Source organism: Choloepus didactylus, chromosome 8 (genome assembly GCF_015220235.1).
Source record: "Choloepus didactylus isolate mChoDid1 chromosome 8, mChoDid1.pri, whole genome shotgun sequence".
In the NCBI taxonomy this organism is placed as follows: Eukaryota; Metazoa; Chordata; class Mammalia; order Pilosa; family Megalonychidae; genus Choloepus; species Choloepus didactylus.
This window is the reverse complement of record NC_051314.1, coordinates 113,467,033-113,490,268: the sequence shown is the minus strand read 5'-3', so window position 1 is coordinate 113,490,268 and position 23,236 is coordinate 113,467,033. Positions and strand designations below refer to the sequence as shown.

Here is a 23,236-nt window from a genome sequence, read left to right as displayed (position 1 = left end):
CTCTGCTAGTTATATACCCACACACACAATGGAATTTTATTCAGTTATAAAAATGAACGAAGTCCTGATGCATGTGACAACATGGACATACTTTGAGGACATTATGCTGAGAGAAATAAGCCAAAAACAAAAGGACAAATATTTTATGATCTTACTGATAGGATATAGTAAGCAAATCATATAGTTAGAATCTAGATTTTAGGTTATCACAGGATAGATTGGGTTTAGAGAATGTGGAAATGACGCTTAATTTTATAGTGTTTCTATTTAGGTTGACTGTAAACATTTGGAAATGGATAGTGGTGATGGTAACACAATGTTGGGAGTGTAATTAACAGTACTAAAATGTATAGGTGAATGTGGTTAAAAGGGATAACCTTAGGTCATATATAAATTATTAGAAAAAAATTAAAAGATAAAATATATACTGTGTAATGAACCCTCCTATTGTTGATGGATTATAGTTAATAGTACAAAGAATGTTCTTTCATGAATGGTAACATATGCATGACTGTTATACAGGGTGTTAATAATAGGGTGGTATATGGGAAATAAATACACATAAACTGTGGACTATAGTTAATAGTATTGTTCCAGTAATCTTGCAGCAGTTGTAACAAATGTAACTACTGTTAAAGAAATTGTATAATTATAGAAAAGTGCTATCATCAGTTCTAACAAATGTTCCATACCAGTGGAAGGTGCTCGTGGTGGGGTGGTGTATGGGAATCCTATATTGTATGCATGATTGTTCTATAAACCCAAAACTTCTCTAATAATATTTTTTAAAATTTCACATACATAATGTTATGGAAGTAAACAAGATATAATGAAGTGTGTACTGTATTTTCCCATTAATAAAAGTTGAAGGTATATTGAATCAATGGGGATTGAAGACATTATCTTTGGGGAAGAGGAAGGAAGTCTTGAGTGGGAGGGATGAGGCACTAGGGAGCATTCTAGGGTGCTGGTACTTTATCTGAGTTGTGGTTACTCTGATGTGTTCACTTTGTGAAATTTCATAAAGTTGTATTGTGGTTTGTTCCTTATTTTTGTTAAATCTTGAGCCTTTTGAACATCAACACCTAAGAAAGAAGCATATCCCTTGTAATAAATTATAAACTAATTAAAAAATCATAACTGTAGAACAGTAGGGAGGCTGCTGAAGGTTTTGAAGTAATATCTGAAGATAAAAACAATAAAAAAAAATCCAGGAGTCCAAGTAATTGACAGGATATATAATTCTTTGAAGCAAAAACATCTTATTGCTCATTGTAGAAAGGTGATTAATTTAAAAATAAGTGTTTTCTGGGAAGATGAGCCCACTATTTCTTTTTTTTTTTTTTAACTCAATTTTATTGAAATATGTTCACATACCATACAGTCATCCAGTGTGTACAGTCAACTGTTCACAGTACCATCATATAGTTATACATTCATCACTCCAATCTGTTATTGAACATTTTCCTTACATCAGAAAGAATCAGAATAAGAATAAAAAATAAAAGTAAAAAAAAGAACACCCAAATCATCTCCCCCATCCCACCCTATTTTTCATTTAGTTTTTGTCCCTATTTTTCTACTCATCCATCCATACACTGGATAAAGGGAGTGTGATCCACAAGGTTTCCAAAATCACACTGTCACCCCTTGTAATCTACATTGTTATAGAATCGTCTTCAAGAGTCCAGGCTACTGGGTTGGAGTTTGATAGTTTCAGGTATTTACCTCCAGCCATTAAAACCTAAAAAGTGTTATCTATATAGTGCATAAGAATGTCCACCAGAGTGACCTCTCAGCTCCATTTGAAATCTCTCAGCCACTGAAACTTTTTTTTTAAATTCAATTTTATTGAGGTATATTCACATACCATGCAGTCATACAAAGCATACAATCAGTTGTTCACAGTACCATTATATAGTTGTGCATTCATCACCAAAATTTTTGAACATTTTCATTATCACACACACAAAAATAATGAGAATAAAAATTAAATTGAAAAAGAACAAAGTGATAAAGAACACTGGGTGCCTTTTTCTTTTTTGCCCCCGTTTTTCTGCTCATCCATCCATACACTGGACCAAGGGGAGTATGATCCACATGGCTTTCCCAATCACATTGTCACCCCTCATAAGCTACATTGTTATATAATCATCTTCAAGATTCATGGGTTCTGGGTTGTAATTTGATAGTTTCAGGTATTTACTGCTAGCTATTCCGATTCATTAGAACCTAAAAAGGGTTATCTATCTTGTGCATAAGAGTGCCCACCAGAGTGACCTCTCGGCTCCTTTTGGAATCTCTCAGCCACTGAAACTTTATCTTGTTTCATTTCGTGTCCCCATTTTGGTCAAAAAGATGTTCTCGATCTCACGATGCCGGGTCCAGATTCATCCCCGGGAGTAATATCCTGCATTGCCAGGGAGATATACACCCTTGGGAGTCAGGTCCCACGTAGCGGGGTGGGCAGTAAGTTTACCTGCTGAGGTGGCTTAGCTAGAGAGAGGGCCACATCTGAGCAACAAAGAGACACTCAGGGAAACTTAGGCACAGTTGAGCCTCTTCTTTGTAGTATCAAGCTTCCTGAGGGCAAGTCCCATGACAGAGGGCTTGACATATCAAACCACCAGTCCTCAGTGTTTTGTGAGAACATCAGCAACAATCCAGGTGAGGAAGTCCAACACTTCTGCATTTTTCCCCAGCTCCTCAAGGGGGCCCTGCATATATATTTTTATTCTCTGCCCAAATTACTTCGAGATGTGTTGCTATTTCACTCTAACATACACACACTACCATATCTCACCTCCTATTCAAAGTTCCATGTAATTGTGCTGTTTGAACAAACTAACTGTAGGAGGTATACTGTTTAGAAAATACAGATCCTGCACCAAATGAACATCTCTTCCCTTGGTCTCATGTGGAAGTTGAAGTTTTAACACACAGTCAGTTTCAACCTTTACCCTTTGGCCCAATTTGCCCTAGTCTTGGCCAGATCTGTTTCATTCATATCTCTAATTGAAGTCTGGGCTCTTTTTCAGTATTTTTTTTTTAAAAAACAATTGCTGTATACGCTAATATTGACAGTCATATCTTCCGAGCTCTAGCTCTGAGTTTCAGGTGTCACACAGATATCCAATGTTGCAGAAACCAATTAGGTTATACACAAAGGGATCAGCATCTCATAGTTTGGAGATAGCTCACAATCTAGGGACCATTACAATAATTGTTCCCCTATTAGGCTGTGTTCTAAGATTCAATTCTGAGTTTACACATTGTAGTTAGTCCATATTTGTGAGGCATTATAGTGTTTGCCTTTGTTTCTGGCGTACTTCACTCAAAATGCTGTCTACAGGATCCATTCACCTCCTTGTGGGTCTTACAGCTTCAGTCCTTCTTGTAATTGCTCAGTATTTCATTGTATACATACACCACAGTTCACCATTGTATTCCTCAGTCAGTGTACCCTTAGGCCACCTCCACCCATTGCAAATCATGAATACTGCCTCCATAAACACCGGTATGCAAATGTCCATTCATGTTTGTGCTCTCAAATCTTCCAAGCACATACCCCACAGTGAGGTTGCAGGACCTTGTGGCCCCCATTTACTTAGCTTTTTGTGGAACCACCACACTGACCTCTAGAAGGGCACACCATTCTGCCTCCTCATCAACAGTAGATAGGTACATCCCTCTCTCCATGTTTTCTCCAGCACTTTTACCCCATTTATATTTTTTCCTACAATTTTATAGATATATATTTACATACCATACATTTATCCACAGTGTACAGTCAGTTGTTCAGGGTATCATCATCAAAATTTATCACTACAATCAGCACTTGAACATATTGATTCCTCCAAAAAAAAGGTTTTTTTTTTTTTTTTTAGCGAATAATAAAAAAGATAATAGAAAAATAAAATGCCATAAATACAATATAATAAGGACAGAAAACAACACCACTTCCAAGAATCCCGTGTCCCTCCCTTTTATCCTCCTCTCATACACATTTGGCTTTGGTATATTGCCTTTGTTACATTTAATGGAAGCATATTACAATGTTACTGTTGACCATAGACTCTAGTTCACTTTGATGATGTTTTTTCCCAGATACCATCCCTTTTTGAACACTCTGTATGGTTGACATTCATTTGTTCTCCCACATGTAAAAACATTTTTGTATTTGTACATTTAGTAACAGTCATTGGCCACTCCAGTTTTTGCCAAGTTATACAGTCCCAGTCTTTATCATCTATCTTTACTTCTGGTGTCACACATTTCCCCATCCCACCTCTTTCAGCTTTACTCACAGACATCTTTTTTCATTGTGCTTAAAATATTGTGCTACCATCACACAGTATTATGCAGTCTGTTTCTGGATCTATACAGTCAATTCTGCTGAACATTCTGTAAGTCCTTCAGCATCAAATGCCTGATCTCTACCCTCTTTTTATCTCCTGGTAGCCTGTGTTACCAGCTTTTACCTTTCAAAGTTTGCTTATTAATGTTACTTTATATTAGTGAGACCATACAGTATTTATCCTTTTGTTTCTGGCTAACTTCACTCAACATAATGTCGTCAAGGTTCATTCACATTGTATGTTCCATGTTTTTGTTCTTACAGCTGCATAATATTTCATCATGTGTATATACCACAGTTTGTTTATCTGCTCGTCCGTTGATGGAAATTTGGGCTGCTTCCATCTCTTGGCTTTTGTGAATAATGCTGTAATAAACATTGGTTTACAAATGTCCGTTTATGTCTTAACTTTCAGTTCCTCGGAGCATATACCTAGCTATGGAATAGCTGGGTCATATGGCAAATCTATACTTAGCTTCCTGAGGAACCTCCATACTGTCTTCCGGAGTGGTTGCACCATTCTACATTCCCACCAACAACGAATAAGTGTGCCTCTTTCTCCACGTCCTCTCCAGCACTTATAATTTTCTGTTTTTTTTTTTTTGGATAATGGCCATTCTGGTAGGTGTGAGATGATATCTCATTGTGGTTTTGATTTGCATTTCCCTAAAAGCCAGTGAAGTTGAGCATTTTTTCATACGTTTTTGAGCCATTTGTATTTCCTCTTCAGAAAAGTGTAAATGTTTTTTGCCCATTTTTAAATTAGGTTGTTTGTCTTTCTGTTGTTGAGTTGTAGGATCCCTTTATATATTTGGGATATTAAACCATTATCGATATGTAGCTTCCGTATATCTCCCATTGCGTAGGTTGCCTTTTTACTTTTCTGACAAAGTTCTTTGATGTACAAAAGGGTTTAATTTTGAGGAGATCCCATTTGTCTATTTGTTCTTCGGTTGTTCGTGCCTTGGGTGTAAGGTCTAGGAAACAACCTCCTATCACAAGATCTTTAAGATATTGCCATACATTTTCTTCTAAGAGTCTTATGGTCTTAGTGCTGACATTTAGGTCTTTGATCCATTTTGAGTTAATTTTTCTATAAAGGATGAGATAGGAGTCCTCTTTCATTCTTTTGGAAACGGATATCCAGTTCTCCAAACACCATTTATTGAAGAGGCTGCTCTGTTCCAGTTGGTTTGGCTTGACTGGGTTATCAAAGATTAATTGTCCGTAGATGCGAGGACCTATTTCTGAGCACTCAGTTTGAATCCATTGGTCAGTATATCTGTCCTTATGCCAGTACTATGCTGTTTTGTCCACTGTAGCTTTGTAGTATGTTTCAAAGTCAGGTAGTGTGAGACCTCCCATTTTGTTCCTCTTTCTCAAGATATTTTTGGCTATTCAGGGCACCTTGCCCTTCCAAATAAATTTGGTTATTGGTTTTTCTGTTTCTGTGAAGTTAAGTTATTGGGATTTTAATTGGTGTTGCATTGGATCTATAAGTCAGTTGAGGTAAAATTGCCATCTTAACTATTTAGTCTTCCAATCTGTGAAAGTGGTATGTTCTTCTATTTTTTAAAGGTCTTATTTGATATCTTTTAGCTGTTTCTTTTAGTTTTCTGTGTAAAGGTTTTTTGTGTCCTTGGTTAAGTTTATTCCTAAATACTTGATTCTTTTAGTTGCTATTGTAAATGGATTTTTTTTCTTGATTTCCATCTCTTGTTGTACATTACTTGTGTATAGTTACACCACAGATTTTTGCATGTTGATCTTGTAGCCTGCCACTTTGCTGTATTCTTTGACTAGTTCTAGTAGCTTTGCTGTAGATTTTTCTGGATTTTCTACATATGGAATCATTTCATGTGCAAATAGTGAAAGCTTTACTGCTTCCTGTCCAATTTGGATGCCTTTTATTTCTTTTTCTTGCCTAATTGCTCTAGCTAGCACTTACAGCACAGTGTTGAATAACAGTGATGACGGTGGGCATCCCTGTCTTGTTCCTGATCTTGGAGGGAAAGCTTTCAGTCTTTCCCCATTGAATATGATGTTAGCTGTGGGTTTTTTATATATTGCCTTTATCATATTGAAAAAGTTCCCTTCTATTCCTATCCATTGAAGTGTTTTCATCAGGAAAGGATGTTGAATTTTGTCAAATGCCTTTTCTGCATCGAATGAGATGATCATGTGGTTCTTCTGCTTTGATTTATTGGTGTGGTGTATTACATTAATTGATTTTCTTGTGTTGAATCAGCCTTGCATACCTGGAATAAATCCCACCTGGTCTTGGTGTATAATTCTTTTAATGTTCTGCTGGAATCGATTTGCAAGTATTTTGTTGAGGATTTTTGCATCTATATTCATTAAAGGCATTGGTCTGTGATTTTCTTTTTTTGTAGTATTTTTGTCTGATTTTGGTATTAGGGTGGTATTAGCTTCATAGAATGAGTTAGGTGGCTTTCCCTCTTCAATTTTTTGGAAGAGTTTGAGCAAGGTTGGTACTAATTCTTTCTTGAATGCTTGGTAGAATTCACATATGAAGCCATCTGGTCCTGGGCTTTTCCTTTTTGGCAGTTTTTTGATGACTGACTCAATCTCTTTACTTGTGATTGGTTTGTTGAGGTCATCTATTAGTTCTTGAGTCAGTGTTGGTTGTTTATTCTTTTCTAGGAAGTTGTCCATTTCGTCTAAGTTGTTTAGTTTAATAGCATATAGTTGCTCATGGTATCTTCCAATTATCTCCTGTGTTTTTGCAGGGTCAGTAGTTATGTCTCCTTTCCCATTTCTGATTGTATTTATTTGCATCAGCTCTGTAGTTTTTGTTGTTGTTGTTAGCTTAGCTAGTGGTCCATCAATTTTATTGATTTTCTCAGAAAACCAGGTTTTGTTGATTCTCTCTATTGTGCTCCTGTTCTCAATTTTATTTATTTCTGCTCTAATCTTTGTTATTTTTTTCCCCTCTGTTTGCTTTGGGGTTAGTTTGCTGTTCTTTCTTTAATTCCTCCAGGTGAGCAGTTAATTCCTCAAGTTTAGTTCTCTCTTCTCTTTTAATATAGGCATTTAGGGTAATAAATTTCCTTCTCAGCACCGCCTTTGCTGCATCCCGTAAGTTTTGAAATGTTGTGTTTTCATTGTCATTTGCCTCAAAGTATTTATTAATTTCTGTTTTAATTTCTTCCTTTACCCACTTGTTTTCTAAGAGTGTGTTGTTTAGTCTCCATCTATTTGTGAATTTTACAACCTTCTGCCTGTTATTTATTTCCAACTTCATTCCATTATGGTCTGAGACCGTGTTTTGTATGATTTTAGTATTTTAAAATTTGTTGATACTTGCTTTGTGACCCAACATGTGATCTGTCCTAGAGAATGTTCCATGAGTACTTGAGAAAAAAGTTTATCTCCTGTTGTTGGATGCAGTGTTCTATGAATGTCTGTCCAGTCTAGATCATTTATCATACAATTCAACTTCTCCGTTTCTTTATTCATCCTCTGTCCAGATGTTCTATCCATTGATCAGAGTGGAGTATTGAAGTCTCCAACTATTATTGTGGAATTATCTACTTCTCCTTTCAGTGTTCGCCTCGTGAATTTTGGGGCATTCTGGTGTGGCGCATAAATATTTGATTGTTATGTTTTCCTGATGAATTGGCCCTTTTGTTAATATATAGTGTCCTTCTTTGTCTCTCTTAATTGTTTTACTTTTGAAGTCTATTTTTTCTGAATATTAATATAGCTAATTGGCTTGTCTGGTTGTTGAGGTGAAATATCTTTTTCCAACCTTTCACTTTTAATTTATTTTTGTCCTTTTGTCTAAAGTGTGTTTCTTGTAGGCAGCATATAGATGGGTCCTTTTTTTTAAATGCATTCTGCCAATCTGTGTCTTTTTATTGGGGAGTTTAATCCATTAACATTTAGTGTTATTACTGTAAGGACAGTACTTTATTCTACCATTTTGTCTTTTGGATTTTTTACGTCATATCTTATTTTTTCCTCTCTCTCCTTTTACCTTTCCTGATAATCTTCATTTCTTTACTCTTTTCCAACTCTCCCCTGTTTTTTCCTATCAGCATGTAGCACTCCTTTTAGTATTTCTTGTAGTGCTGGTCTCTTATCCACAAACTCTCTCAGTGTCTTTTTGTCTGAAAATATTTAAATCTCTCCCTCATTTTTGAAGTTCAGTTTTGCTGGATATAGACTTCTTGGTTGGCAGTTTTTTCTCTTTCATTATCTTAAATATATTATGCCATTCTCTTCTTGCCTCCATGGTTTCTGTGGAGAAATCGGTACATCGTCTTATGGAGCTTCCCTTGTATGTGATGGATTGCTTTTCTCTTGCTGCTTTCAGAATTCTCTCTTTGTATTTGACATTAGGCAATCTGATCAGTAAGTGTCTGGAGTAGGTCAGTTGGGATCTATTCTGTTTGGGGTATGCTCTATTTCTTGAATCTATAATTTTCTGTCTTTCATAAGAGTTGGGAAATTTTCAGTGAATATTTCTTCTATCATTCTTTCTGCCCACCCCCCTTCTCCTTCTGTGATAACCATAACACATATATTTGTATGTTTCATGTTGTCACTGAGCTCCCTAGGACCCTGCTCATATTTTGCCATTTTTTTTCACCATCTGTTCTTCTGTGTGTATGAATTCAAATGTCTTGTCTTCCAGTTCACTGATCCTTTCTTCTGCCTGTTCACATCTACTGTTATGTCTCTCCGTGGTGGTTTTCATCTCCTCCATTGTAGTCTTCCTTTGCATAAGTTCTGCCATTTGTTTTTTCATGTTTACAAATTCTTCTTTATGGCCATCCAGTGTCTTCTTCATATCCTCATCTCTTTTGCCATATCTTCCCTCAGTTAATTGAATTGATTTAGCATTAGTTGCCTCAATTCCTGTTTCTTGGTTGAACTATTAGTTTGTTCCTTTGGCTGATCCATATTTTCCTAGTATGGCTTGTTATCTTTAGTTGTCTAGGCATCTGGTTTTCTTGATTAGTTTTTTCAGGAGCTTATTTTCACTCTTTTTAGCTAGGGATTTCTTTTTCGTTGGCTTTGTTCTCTAAACTTTGTTGTTCAGTTCAACTTATTCTAGACCTCTAACTTAGGTTCTATTAAGTTGAGCAGAATTTTTCACTTCTTGTATTTCTGTTTTTTGCCCTCCCTCTCTGTAGCCTTTTTGTGAGATGGTCTCCTCAAATATGGCTGACCCCAGTCAGGTTTTCCCAGTCTAAAGAGGCCCAGGTCTCATGAGGAGGATATGGAGTTTCCCTGAGAATGAGACCCTCCTGTGAGGCCTCTAGAATTGGTGCTTTTCCTGTTCTATCTGGCAGGTGGTGCTTGCCAGCCCCTAGCTCCCCCACCGGAGGTATGGAGCCTTTAGTTCTCCTGGTGACTCTGAGTCTGTTGGGAGTGTTGGCTGACTGAAACTGAATCTGAATTCCAGCCCCTGGGATCTGAGTTCCCAGGAGGAGGACTCCCAGTTGATCTGGACCTCCCTTTACTCAACCAGTTCTAGGAACTCCAGTTGTCTCCCAGGGGCATTATTCCCTTCACCCCTCTCCTCTTTGGGGCAACTCCAACTTAATTCCTTGGTAAGCCTGAGTTGCCAGTTGAGGACTGGGGTAGAGACCTTCTTCAGAAGTGAATCTGGAATTCAAAGAAGTTCTAGATACTCTGTCTCCCCCCAAGACTAGCCTAGACCTTCAGCTTGGGCTGTTTGATAGAAAATAACCACATATGTTACTTTTAAATTAAAAAAAAAGAGAGAAAAAAGAAAAAAAAAAAGTCCCTTTTAAAAGTTTACCCAGCCTGGACATTTTGTCAGAGTCAGAATAGAGCTTTTAAGGATGTATTTTGGGCTACTCTCTGATAATTACTCTCCAACATCTTCAATTCCACCCCTTCCAGGGGCTATTGAAGTGCAAAAAGATAAAAAGAGTCCCTGAGGTGAGAAAGGAGAAGGGACAAAATGTAGGGAAAAAAAGAAAAGGGAAAAAAATCTTTTTGGAGCCAGGGAATGGGTGCCCGCTTTTATGTGCGCCCCTTCTCGGAGCCCAGCCCTTCTTTAGCACCCCCAGCTCCAAAAATTAATTAATTTGTTAATTAATTCTGCAGTTGAGACTGGGTTGAGTCCCCCTTCTTTCCCTCAGCAGATTGTGTTTTTTTTTCCCCCTTTCAGGGAGACAGCTGCAAGACAGTCCATGGGGTCTTGGTGGGGAGGGGTGCCAGATCCCTGGTCGGGGTAACTTATAAAATTTGCTGTGATCTCAGCTTTTCCTCAGGTTCCAAACTTGTGTACGATGTGTGAATGGTCACCGGAGACCCTGAAAACACTGTTTCATACAGTTCTTGGGTCATTACCAGCTGCTGTAGAGGAGAGACTAAATTCTAGGCCTCACCACTCTGCCATCTTGCCCTGCCCCTCCCCACTGTTTCTTTTAATTCAGTTTTATTGTGATATCTTCACATGCCATACAGTCATCCACAGTGTGCAATCAGTTGTCCTCAGTACCATTGTATAGTTGTTCTTAATCACCACAATCAATTTTTGAACATTTTCATTACTCCAAAAACAAAAAAAGAATAAAAATAAAAGTAAAAATGAACACCTGAACCATCCCATCTCCCCCATTCCACCCTATTTTTCAGTTAATTTTTGTCCCCATTTTTCTACTCATCTGTCCACATACTGGATAAAGGGAGTGTGTGCCACAAGATTTTCAGAATGACACAGTCACACTGTGTAGGATACATAGTTAACATGTAAGATACATAGTTATACAACTGTCTTCAAAAATCAAGGCTGCTGGATTGCAGTTCAAAAGTTTCAGGTATTTCTTTCTAGCTATTCCAATACACTAAAACTAGAAAGGGATATCTATATAGCACATAAAAATGTTCTCCAGAGTGACCCCTTCACTCCATTTGAAATCTCTCAACCACTGAAACTTTATTTTGTTTATTTCGTTTCCCCCTTTTGGTCAAGAAGACTTTCACAATCTCACGATGCCGGTTCAGGCCCATCCACAGGAGTCATGCCCCACATTGCTAGGGAGATTTTACCCCCTGAGAGTCATGTCCCATGCATTGGGGAGGGCAGTAAGTTTATCTGCCAAGCGTAGCCCACTATTTTCACCTTGAATATCGTCGGAAAAGCAAACAGCTAGAGAGCCAGGCAACCTGAGGTTAGTTTACAGCTCTGTTCCTGCCTAACTAATATTATTTTGGGCAACTTAGTTTACTTATAAAATGAGATCATTAGACTAGTCTCTTATGGTTCTTTTCTGCTTTGGAATGATATGAATCTCTATTTTGGTAATTGAAGATTTGTTTGTGATATGGAGAGAAGAAATATTGGTGAATATTTTAGAGCCTAGGTGATTGGAGAAAGATGGAGACTTTACATAGATTAAAAGTCAGGTGGTTGAAGGTTGAGGCACTGGCATTGGAATAGGGAAAAGGAATTAGAAAGATCTCGGATTAGTTTGGCCATGATGGGTTTGCGTTTTGGCAGGTTATCCTATTGTGTCTTGATAGTGGGATTTGATCCGTATGTGTGAATTAAAAACATGTTTGTCCTGGAATCTTCCTGCATTTCAAGAGGGAAGACATTTCATTAGTTAGCATCCCTTATTTGTCTTGCCCCACTGTTGTGCCATAAGGTAAAGGTGTAGAAGGTATCTTCCTTTCTAGAAGATATCATCCTAGATCAGGATTTCTCAGTTTTGGTACTATTGACATTTTAGGACAGATAATTCTTTGTTGTTGAGGAGGGAGAGCTGTCCTGTGCCTTACAGAATGTTTTGTCAGTATCCTTGTGTCTACCTGTTAGACGCCAGTAGTTCCTGTCCAGTTGAGACAACCAAAAGTTTCCAGACATTGCCAGATGTCCTCTGCAGGGTAGGGGGGCAAAAAATCTAGTCAAGAATTACTGTCCTAGGAGGCGGGGCAAGATGGCGGAGTGGTGAGGAGCAGAATTTCGTCTCTCCCCTAGAGCAGCTGGCAGTTACCCAAGAACTATATGAAACAGTGTTTTGGGGGTCTCCAGTAACCAGTCACACATTGGACACAAGTTTGGAATTGGAGGAAAAGCTGAGATCGCAGCGAACATTGCTTCAGTCAGCCACGCCCCCGACAGGATCAGAGTCACCAGGAGAACTAAAGGCTCCACAACCTCCTTACAGTGGTGGGGGAGCTGCGGGCTGGCCAGCAGCACCTGCTGGACAGGAGAGGAAAAGCACCAATTCTAAAGGCCTCATAGGAGGGTCTCATTCTCAGGAAAACTCCATACCCTCCCACTGAGACCTGAGCCTCACTACACTGGGAAAATCTGACTAGGGTCGACCATGTCTGAGGAGACCCACTCACAAAAAGGTTACATAGAGGCAGAGCAAGAAACAGAAAAAACAAGAGGGGAAAAATTCCGATCAACTAAATAGAACCTAAGTTAGAGGTCTAGAATAAGCTGAACTGAATAACAAGAGGCCAGAAAACAAAGCCAACCAACAAGAAAACCACTAGGTAAACGACAGAAAACAAGCTCCAAAATAAACTAATCAAGAGAATCAGATGCCTAGACTACTTAAGATAACAAGCCATACCAGGAAACACGAAAACATGGACCAGCCAAAGGAACAAACTAATAGCTCAGCTGAGACACAGGAGTGGAGGCAACTAATGCTAAATAAATTTCATGAAATGAAGGAAGATACAGCAAAAGAGCTGAAGGATATAAAGAAGACACTGGCTGACCATAAAGAAGAATTCATAAACTTAAAAAAACAAATGGCAGAACTCATGGGAATGAAGGCCACAATGGAGGAGATGAAAAATACAATGAAGGGACACAACAGTAGATTTGAACAGGCAGAAGAAAGGATCAGTGAACTGGAAGACAGGTCATTCGAATTCATACACACAAAAGAACAGATGGTGAAAAAAATGGAAAAATATGAGCAGGGTCTTAGGGAGCTGAGTGACAACATGAAACGCACAAATATACGTGTTATGGGTATCCCAGAAGGAGAAGAGAGGGGAAAAAGGGCAGAAAGAGTAATAGAAGACATATTCACTGAAAATTTCCCAACTCTTATAAAAGACAGAAAATTAGAGATTCAAGAAGTACAACGTACCCCAAATAGAATAGATCCCAATAGACCTACTCCAAGACACTTACTGGTCAGATTGTCCAATGTCAAAGACAAAGAGAGGAATCTGGAAGCAGCAAGAGAAAAGCAAACCATCACATACAAGGGAAAGTCAATAAGACTATGTACAGATTTTTCTGCAGAAACCATGGAGGCAAGAAGACAGTGGCATGATATATTTAAGATACTGAAAGAGAAAAACTGCCAACCAAGAATTCTATATCCAGCAAAACTTTCCTTCAAAAATGAGGGAGAGATTAAAACATTTTCAGACAGACAGACACTGAGAGAGTTTGTGAATAAGAGACCGGCACTACAAGAAATACTAAAGGGAGCGCTACAGGCTGATAGGAAAAGACAGGAGAGAGAGAGTTGGAGAAGAGTGCAGAAATGAAGATTATCAGGAAAGATAAAAGGAGAGGAAAAAATAAGATATGACATATAAATTCCAAAAAACAAAATGGTAGTAGAAAGTACTGCCCTTACAGTAATAACACTAAATGTAAATAGATTAAACTCCCCAATAAAAAGACACAGACTGGCAGAATGGATTAAAAAACAGGACCCATCTATATGCTGTCTACAAGAAACTCACTTTAGACACAAGGACAAACATAGACTGAAAGTGAAAGGTTGGAAAAAGATATTTCATGCAAACAACAACCAGAAAAAAGCGGGAGTAGCTATATTAATATCAGACAAGTTAGACTTCAAAAACAAAACAATTAAAACAGACAAAGAAGGACACTATATATTAATAAAAGGGTCAATTCATCAAGAAAACATAACAGTCATAAATATTTATGCACCAAACCAGAATGCCCCAAAATTCATGAGGCAAACACTGCGATCACTGAAAGGAGAAATGGATACCTCTACAGTAATAGTTGGAGACTTCAATATGCCACTCTCATCAATGGATAGAACATCTAGACAGAGGATCGCTAAAGAAACAGAGATGTTGAATTGTATGATAAATGAACTAGACTTGACAGACATTTATAGAACACTACATCCAACAACAGCAGGATACACTTTTTTCTCAAGTGCTCATGGAACATTCTCTAGGATAGACCACATGTTGGGTCACAAAGCAAGTCTCAACAAATTTAAAAATATTGATATTATACAAAACACTTTCTCAGACCACAATGGAATGAAGTTGGAAATAAATAAAAGGCAGAAGGTCATAAAATTCACAAACATATGGAGGCTAAACAACACCCTCTTAGAAAACCAGTGGGTAAAGGAAGAAATTACAAGAGAAATTAGTAAATACCTCGAGGCAAATGACAATGAAAACACAACTTATCAAAACTTATGGGATTCAGCAAAGGCGGTGCTGAGAGGGAAATTTATTGCCCTAAATGCCTATATTAAAAAAGAAGAGAGAGCAAAAATTGAAGAGTTAACTGCTCACCTGGAGGAATTAGAGAAAGAACAGCAAACTAACCCCAAAGCAGGCAGAAGGGAAGAAATAACAAAGATTAGAGCAGAAATAAATGCAATTGAGAACAGGAAAACAATAGAGAGAATCAACAAAACCAGAAGTTGGTTCTTTGAGAAAATCAATAAAATCGATGGACCACTGGCTAGGCTAACAAAAAAAAAAAGAGAGAGCAGATGCAAATAAATGCAATCAGAAATGGGAAAGGAAATATAACTACCGACCCTGTAGAAATTAAGGAGATAATGAGAAGATACTATGAGAAACTATATGCTAATAAACTAGACAACTTAGATGAAATGGACAACTTCCTAGAAAAGCATAAACAACCAACATTAACTCAAGAAGAAATAGATGGCCTCAACAAACCAATCACAAGTAAAGAGATTGAGTCAGTCATCAAAAAGCTCCCAAAAAGGAAAAGCCCAGGACCAGATGGTTTCACATGTGAATTCTACCAAGCATTCAAGAACGAATTAGTACCAATCCTGCTCAATCTCTTCAAAAAAACTGAAGAAGAGGGAAAGCTACCTAACTCTTTCTATGAAGCCATCATCACTCTAATACCGAAACCAGGCAAAGATACTACAAAAATAGAAAATTATAGACCAATTTCTTTAATGAATACAGACGCAAAAATCCTCAACAAAATAACTCGCAAATCGAATCCAGCAGCACATTAAAATAATTATACACCACGACCAGGTGGGATTTATTCCAGGTATGCAAGGCTGGTTCAACACAAGAAAATCAATTAATGTAATACACCACATCAATAAATCAAAGCAGAAGAACCACATGATCATCTCGATTGATGCAGAAAAGGCATTTGACAAAATTCAACATCCTTTCCTGATGAAAACACTTCAAAGGATAGGAATAGAAGGGAACTTTTTCAATATGATAAAGGCAATATATGAAAAACCCACAGCTAACATCACACTCAATGGGGAGAGACTGAAAGCTTTTCCTCTAAGATCAGGAGCAAGATAGGGATGCCCACTATCACCATTGCTATTCAGCATTGTGCTGGAAGTTCTAGCTAGAGCAATTAGGCAAGAAAAAGAAATAAAAGGCATCCAAATTGGAGAGGAAGCAGTAAAACTTTCACTATTTGCAGATGACATGATTCTATACGTAGGAAATCCAGAAAAATCTACAGCAAAGCTACTAGAACTAGTCAATGAATACAGCAAAGTAGCAGGCTACAAGATCAACATGCAAAAATCTGTAGTGTTCCTATACACAAGTAATGTGCAACAAGAGGAGGAAATCAAGAAAAAAATCCCATTTACAATAGCAACCAAAAGAATCAAGTATTTAGGAATAAACTTAACCAAGGACACAAAAGACCTTTACATAGAAAACTATAAGAAACTGCAAAAAGAAATTGAACAAGACCTGAAAAAATGGAAGAACATACCATGTTCATGGATTGGAAGACTAAATATAGTTAAGATGGCAATTTTACCTAAACTGATTTACAGATTCAATGCAATACCAATTCAAATCCCAACAACTTACTTTACAGAAATAGAAAAACCAATAACTAAATTTATTTGGAAAGGTAAGGTGCCCCGAATAGCCAAAAATGTCTTGAGAAAGAGGAGTGAAGTGGGAGGTCTCACACTACCTGATTTTGAAGCATATTACAAAGCTACAGTGCTCAAAACAGCATGGTACTGGCATAAGGACAGATATACTGATCAATGGAATCGAATTGAGTATTCAGAAGTAGACCCTCACATCTATGGACAACTGATCTTTGATAAGGCAGTGAAGCTGAAGCAACTGGGAAAGGGCAGCCTGTTCAATAAATGGTGTTTGGAGAACTGGATATCCATTTCCAAAAGAATGAAAGAGGATGTCCATCTCACACCTTATACCAAAATTAACTCAAAGTGGATCAAAGACCTAAACATTAGCACCAAGACATAAAACTCTTAGAAGAAAATGTAGGGCAATATCTTAAAGATCTTGTGAAAGCAGGTGGTTTCTTAGACCTCACACCCAAGGTATGAGCAACCGAAGAACAAATAGACAAATGGGATCTCCTCAAAATTAAACACTTTTGTACATCAAAGGACTTTGTCAGAAAAGTAAAAAGGCAACCTACACAATGGGAGATGATATTTGGAAACCACATATCAGATAAGGGTTTAATATCCCGAATATATAAAGGAATCCTGCATCTCAATAACAGAGAGACAAACAGTCCAATTAAAAAATGGGCAAAAGACATGAACAGACATTTTTCTGAAGAGGAAATACAAATGGCTCAAAAGCATATGAAAAAATGCTCAACTTCACTGGCTATTAAGGAAATGCAAATCAAAACCACAATGAGATATCATCTCACACCTACCAGAATGGCCATTATCCAAAAAACAGAAAATGACAAGTGCTGGAGAGGATGTGGAGAAAGAGGCACACTTATTCATTGTTGGTGGGAATGTAGAATGGTGCAACCACTCTGGAAGACAGTATGGAGGTTCCTCAGGAAGCTAAATATAGATTTGCCATATGACCCAGCTATTCCATTGCTGGGTATATACTCAGAGGAACTGAAACTTCAGACACAGACAGACATTTGTAAACCAATGTTTATTGCAGCATTATTCACGATTGCCAAGAGATGGAAACAGCCCAGATGTCCATCAAAGGACGAGTGAATAAACAAACTGTGGTATATACACATGATGGAATATTATGCAGCTGTAAGACAGAACAAAGACATGGATCATGTAATAATGTGGATGAACCTTGAGGACATTATGTTGCGTGAAGTTAGCCAGAAACAAAAGGACAGATTCTGTATGGTCTCACTAATATGAACAGACATTAATGAACAAACTTTGGGAGTTAAAAGCTGACAACACAGGTGACCAGGAGATAGAAAGAGGGCAGAGATCAGCCATTTGATGCTGAAGGACTACAGAATGTTTAGGATTGATTGCATAGATCCAGAAATAGACAGGATAATACTGTGTGTTGGTAGCACGGTATTGTAAGTACACTGAACAGAGATGTCTGAGTAAAGCTGAAAGAGGTGGGATAGGAGAATGTATGACACCAGAGGTAACGATAGATGATAAAGACTGGGACTGTATAATGTGGCAAAAACTGGAGTGGCCAAAGACTGTTACTAAATATACAAATATAAAAATGTTTTTGCATGTGGGAAAGCAAATGAATGTCAACCATGTAGAAATTTGAAAAAGGGATGGTATTCAGGAAAAAACCTAATCAAAGCAAACTGGAGTCTATGGTCAACAGTAACATTGTAATATACCTCCATTAAATGTAACAAAGGCAATACGCCAATGCTAAATGTATATGAGAAGGGGATATAGGGGAGTAATATGGGATTCTTGGTAGTGGTGTTATTTGCTGTCCTTAGTAGTATATTGTATTGTATGACATGTTATTTTTCTTTTTATCATTTTTTCTTATTGCTAAAAAAAAACAAAAAACAAAAAAAACAATTTTTCTTGTAGTAATAAGTATGTTCAAATGCTGATTGTGGTGATAAGTGTACAACTTTATGATGATACCATGAACAACTGATTGTACACTGTGGATAACTGTATGGTATGTGAATATAACTCTATAAAATTGTAGGAAAATATATATATAGGAGTAAAAGTGTTGGAGAAAACATGGTGAGAGGGATGATGCCTCACCAGTATGAACTAACTACAATGTGTAAACTCAGAATTGAATCTTAGAACATAGCCTAATGTGGACACAATAATTGTAATAGTCCCTAGATTGTAAGCTCTTACAGCAGTTAACTCTGTCCCTAAAGTGTAAGGCCTATCTCTAAACTTTGAGATGCTGATCCCCTAGCATATGTTGTCACAAATATTGGGACTGGCGGTTTGATGTGCTGAGCCCTCGAGCATGGGACTTGCCCTTATGAAGCTCATTACCACAAAGGAGAGTCTAAACTTGTATGTAATGGTGCCTAAGAGTCTTCCCCTGAGTACCTCTTTGTTGCTCAGATGTGGCCCTCTCTCTCTCTAACTGAGCCATCTCGACAGGTGAACTCGCTGCCCTCCCCCCTACGTGGGACCCAACTCCCAGGGGTGTAAATCTCCCTGGCAACGCAGAGTATGACTCCCGGGGATGAATGTGGACCCGGCATCGTGGGACTGAGAGTATCTTCTTGACCAAAAGGGGGATGCAGAATGAGATGAAATAGTTTCAGTGGCTGAGAGATTCCAAGTGGAGTCGAGAGGTCACTCTGGTGGACATTCTTATGCACTATATAGATAACACCTCTTAGGCTTTAATGTATTGGAATAGCTAGAAGTAAATACCTGGAACTACCAAACTCCAACCCAACAGTCTGGACTCCTGAAGACAATTATATAATAATGTAGATTACAAGGGGTGACAGTGTGATTGTGAAGACCTTGTGGATCACACCCCCTTTATCTAGTGTATGGATGAGTGGAGGAATGGGGATAAAAACTAAAGGACAAATGGGGTGGGATGGGGGGATGATTTGGGTGTTTTTTTTTCACTTTTATTTTTTATTCTTGTTCTGGTTCTTTCTGATGTAAGGAAAATGTTCAGAGACAGATTGTGGTGAGGAACACATAACTATGTTATCATACTGTGGACAGTGGATTATATATCATGGATGATTGTATGGTGTGTGAATGTATTTCAATAAAACTGAATTTAATAAAAAAAAAGAAATTAAAAAAAAAAAAAAGAATTACTGTCCTAGATCTATCTAATCTTTCTACTTTCACTTGTAGTTGCTTTGTCATCTCTGTTGGTGTAGATATAGAAAAACTCTAGGGGGAGTTTTTCATTGGAATTTTAACTTGTCACTGTTTGTCATTTACTTTAGGATCTGTGGATCTGGAATTAGTTCTATTGCACTACTGATTTACTTCAGAAAATATTAAATATTTATTTGTTCATATTCTACTCATTCCTTTCACAGCATCCCTGACATCATTTTTTCTTTTATTTTCACATAGTGCGTTGTTGGTGGTTGCAACGCCAGCTTTGCTTCTCAGGGTGGGCTAGCTCGCCATGTACCCACACACTTCAGTCAGCAGAACTCCTCAAAGGTTTCTAGCCAGCCAAAGGCCAAAGAAGAATCTCCTTCTAAAGCTGGAATGAACAAAAGGAGGAAATTAAAGAACAAAAGACGACGTTCATTACGTAAGTGTTTCACTTAAAAAGTATCCATGACTTTTGTTAATATATTGGGCTTTCATACAAATTTAGTTTTTATCATTCAACTCTGTTTATCTATTTCTATTAAGAGTGATAAATAGGTAAGGACACCTGTCTGTTAGTGTGAGAATTCACAAACATGTTTTATCTGTAAGGGGATATGAATATACTCCATGTGGAATTAGATTTGGGGGGCTTGTCCTAGTTTGCTAATGCTGCAGAATGCAAAACACCAGAGATGGAAGGCTTTTATAAAACGGGGGTTTATTTCACTACACAGTTACAGTCTTAAGGCCACAAAGCATCCAAGGTAACACCTCAGCAATCGGGTACCTTCACCGGAGGACGGCCAGTGGTGTCCGGAAAACCTCTGCTAGCTAGGAAGGCAGCTGGCGTCTGCTCCAAAGCTCCGGCCTCAAAATGGCTTTCTCCCAGGACGTTCCTCTCTAGCAAGCTTGCTCTTCTTCAAATAACATCACTCACAGCTGCACTCCCTTCCCCCCCCCCCAGTCAGCTCATTTATGTAGCTCCACCGATCAAGGCCCACCCCGAATGGGTGGGGCCATGCCTCCATGGGAACATCTCATCAAAATGATCATTACCCACAGCTGAGTGGGGCACATTCCAAGCAAATCTAACCAGCACCAAAAACGTCTGCCCCACACAAGACCACAAAGATAATGGCATTTGGGGGACACAATTCACTCAAACCGGCACAGGGCTACTTTGATCTTTTTCTAAACTTTAAAATTGTAAAATTTGGCAATGTATTTACTCTCTGCTCCAAATTGAATGTGTTGGAAATTGAAAGATTTGTCTATAGACTGTGTTTCAGTTTTTATAAATCTCTGTATGTACATATGTGCATTGGTTATGTGCAGATTATGAGATGTGTCCTTGATATTTAGGATGGAAAATAATTAGATGAAAAGGCATGTAAATGTTGGGGGCAAGAATTGACTTCGAAATCCAGAGCCCAGCACTATGCCCAGTCTTGCTAATTCATTATATCCTGAATGAATGAATATGAATGAAAAGTGTGTGAATGAGTGAATGATTGAATAAAGTGGTCATTGGCAGAGAGTTCACTGCAAGACTACTTGCATAGGGAGTGAACTAGAGGGTAAACTAGAAAGTAAAAAAAATCTATTACATCTAACCCTTTCTCTTGAGATTTGATTAGAGAGAGTATAGAAGACTCCAGACACTAATCCTGAATATAAACTAGTCTCTAAAACATTAAAATTTCTTTGTTACTACTGAGTCATAGCGGACAAATGAACAGATAACAAATAAAAAATAAACTCTATTAAAATCTCATCTAAAGTTTCTTATTCTTGAAGTAAGTGTTTATTTTTCATCACAGTTGGCTCTTAAGTGAATTTGGGTTATTTGGATCCCCTATTCCTTTTGACTTCCATTTATTAAAACAAAATAACACCCTGGCTATTTTGGGTGTTAATTTGAGTAGTTTGCAGTTTCACATAGAAGTTTTCTAACTATATATTATGTTACTCAAAACTGATGATAAATTCCTCACATTTTTCAGTTAACCTCATTATTATTTTGGTCTCAGTGTATGCACAGTATTCATTTAAATTTACTGACTTTTTCATATTATTTATTTGCAAGTACTCACACAATTTGCTACTCGATTCTTGTAAAGGGAAGATGGGCTCAAGTTAGCCAATGCTTGCCTAGAAATGGAGCACCAGTGCCTGCTTAACTGTATGGTTGCTATCGACCATGTGGTTTTTTCTAATATTACCAAGAAAGGCAGACTTGGGGGTGGAGGTGGAGGTGAAGAAAAAACTTTTTTGCTACCTATTTTAATGGCTGGAATGGGGTTAACCCTGAATATATTACTTTTTAAACTTTAAAAAATTTCACTGTGGGGAGTCACAGTTAAGACAGTGCTTTGATTTGAGTTGACGGAGTTGCTGCTGCTGTTGTCCATTGTTTCTTTAAAAATATGTATGTCTGTAGTAAAAGTAAACACTTTGCCTAGTACCTTCCTGTTGTAATTTGGAAAGGTCATTTTTACTTAATGAGGTACAAAGTAAATTATAAATAGTAGTTCTATAGCATAAATAATTTGTTTGATAAAGTTTTTTTTTTTTTTCCATCCAAAAAATATTTTTTATTGTAAAACCTTGAGTATAAAAATAGGATCTTCATTTAAATGAGTGCCTAGGGTAGACCAGATGCTCAATATATGTGATTTCCCTTTAGCTTGGGCTATTGCTTAACCTCTCTGTTTGATAAAGTTTTTAAATTAAAGTTTTTTGATTTTGAAAAACTTTAAACCGAAGAAAAGTTGAAAGCATAGTATTATAAATACTTGTATACAGTTCACTTAGATTCTCCAGTTCTTAACATTAATGCCGTATTTGTTTTATCTCTCTTATTTATACTTTGCCCTGAATCATTTGTAGTAATTTGTAGCAATCTTGACAATTCACTCCAAAATACTAAAGGATGCATCTCCTAAGATATATTCTTCTACATAACCACAATACTATTGTCATACTAAAGGAAAAAATAGAAATCACATAATATGTATGATTTGGAACCATAAGAAAATAGTCTCTATTTTCATGGTCTCCAAAGGTTTTTGATTACATACCTCATCAGTTAAAAAAAAGTATGTGGTACACAATCCTAATATGTGTGTTTACACATTGAATACAGGTAACACTACCATGCACATTATAAAACAGCTGCCAAGAAGGAATATTGAAAAAGGATGAGATGAAAAAGTAAATGGAAGTGTTTTTTCCCCCCTTTCTCTATTTGGTGCCTACAGTTCTAGTTTGGTATTCTTTACCTTTAATAGTGGAGATAACATGGTTAAGGTTCAAATATATTGACCAAGTTTGGGGGTTCCTTTTATTTTTGTGAGTTAAAGTGATGACTTTATGTTCTTTGTTTAAATCTTCAATGAGTAGTGATTCAGTGATTTAGAGGGGTGAATAATTATTTTCTGTAAGTGCTTATCCTTCTCAGGAAAAAGCTTCATTTGGAGAGCATGGAGAAAGTACACATTTTCTTCAATAGCTACAGATATAATAGGAAGGAGATTGGTTTCTCAGCATT

The 23,236-nt window shown here is 37.4% G+C and overlaps 1 protein-coding gene across 1 annotated transcript in view; it reads left to right on the top strand.

Moving 5' to 3' along the window:
• AEBP2 (AE binding protein 2) overlaps positions 1–23,236 on the top strand; it is an 87,835-nt gene that overhangs the window by 45,616 nt on the left and 18,983 nt on the right. Inside the window, exon 4 of the mRNA XM_037845638.1 lies at positions 19,939–20,125. Within this exon, the coding sequence (XP_037701566.1) occupies positions 19,939–20,125 (187 nt within the window). The remainder of the gene's footprint in view (positions 1–19,938; positions 20,126–23,236) is intronic.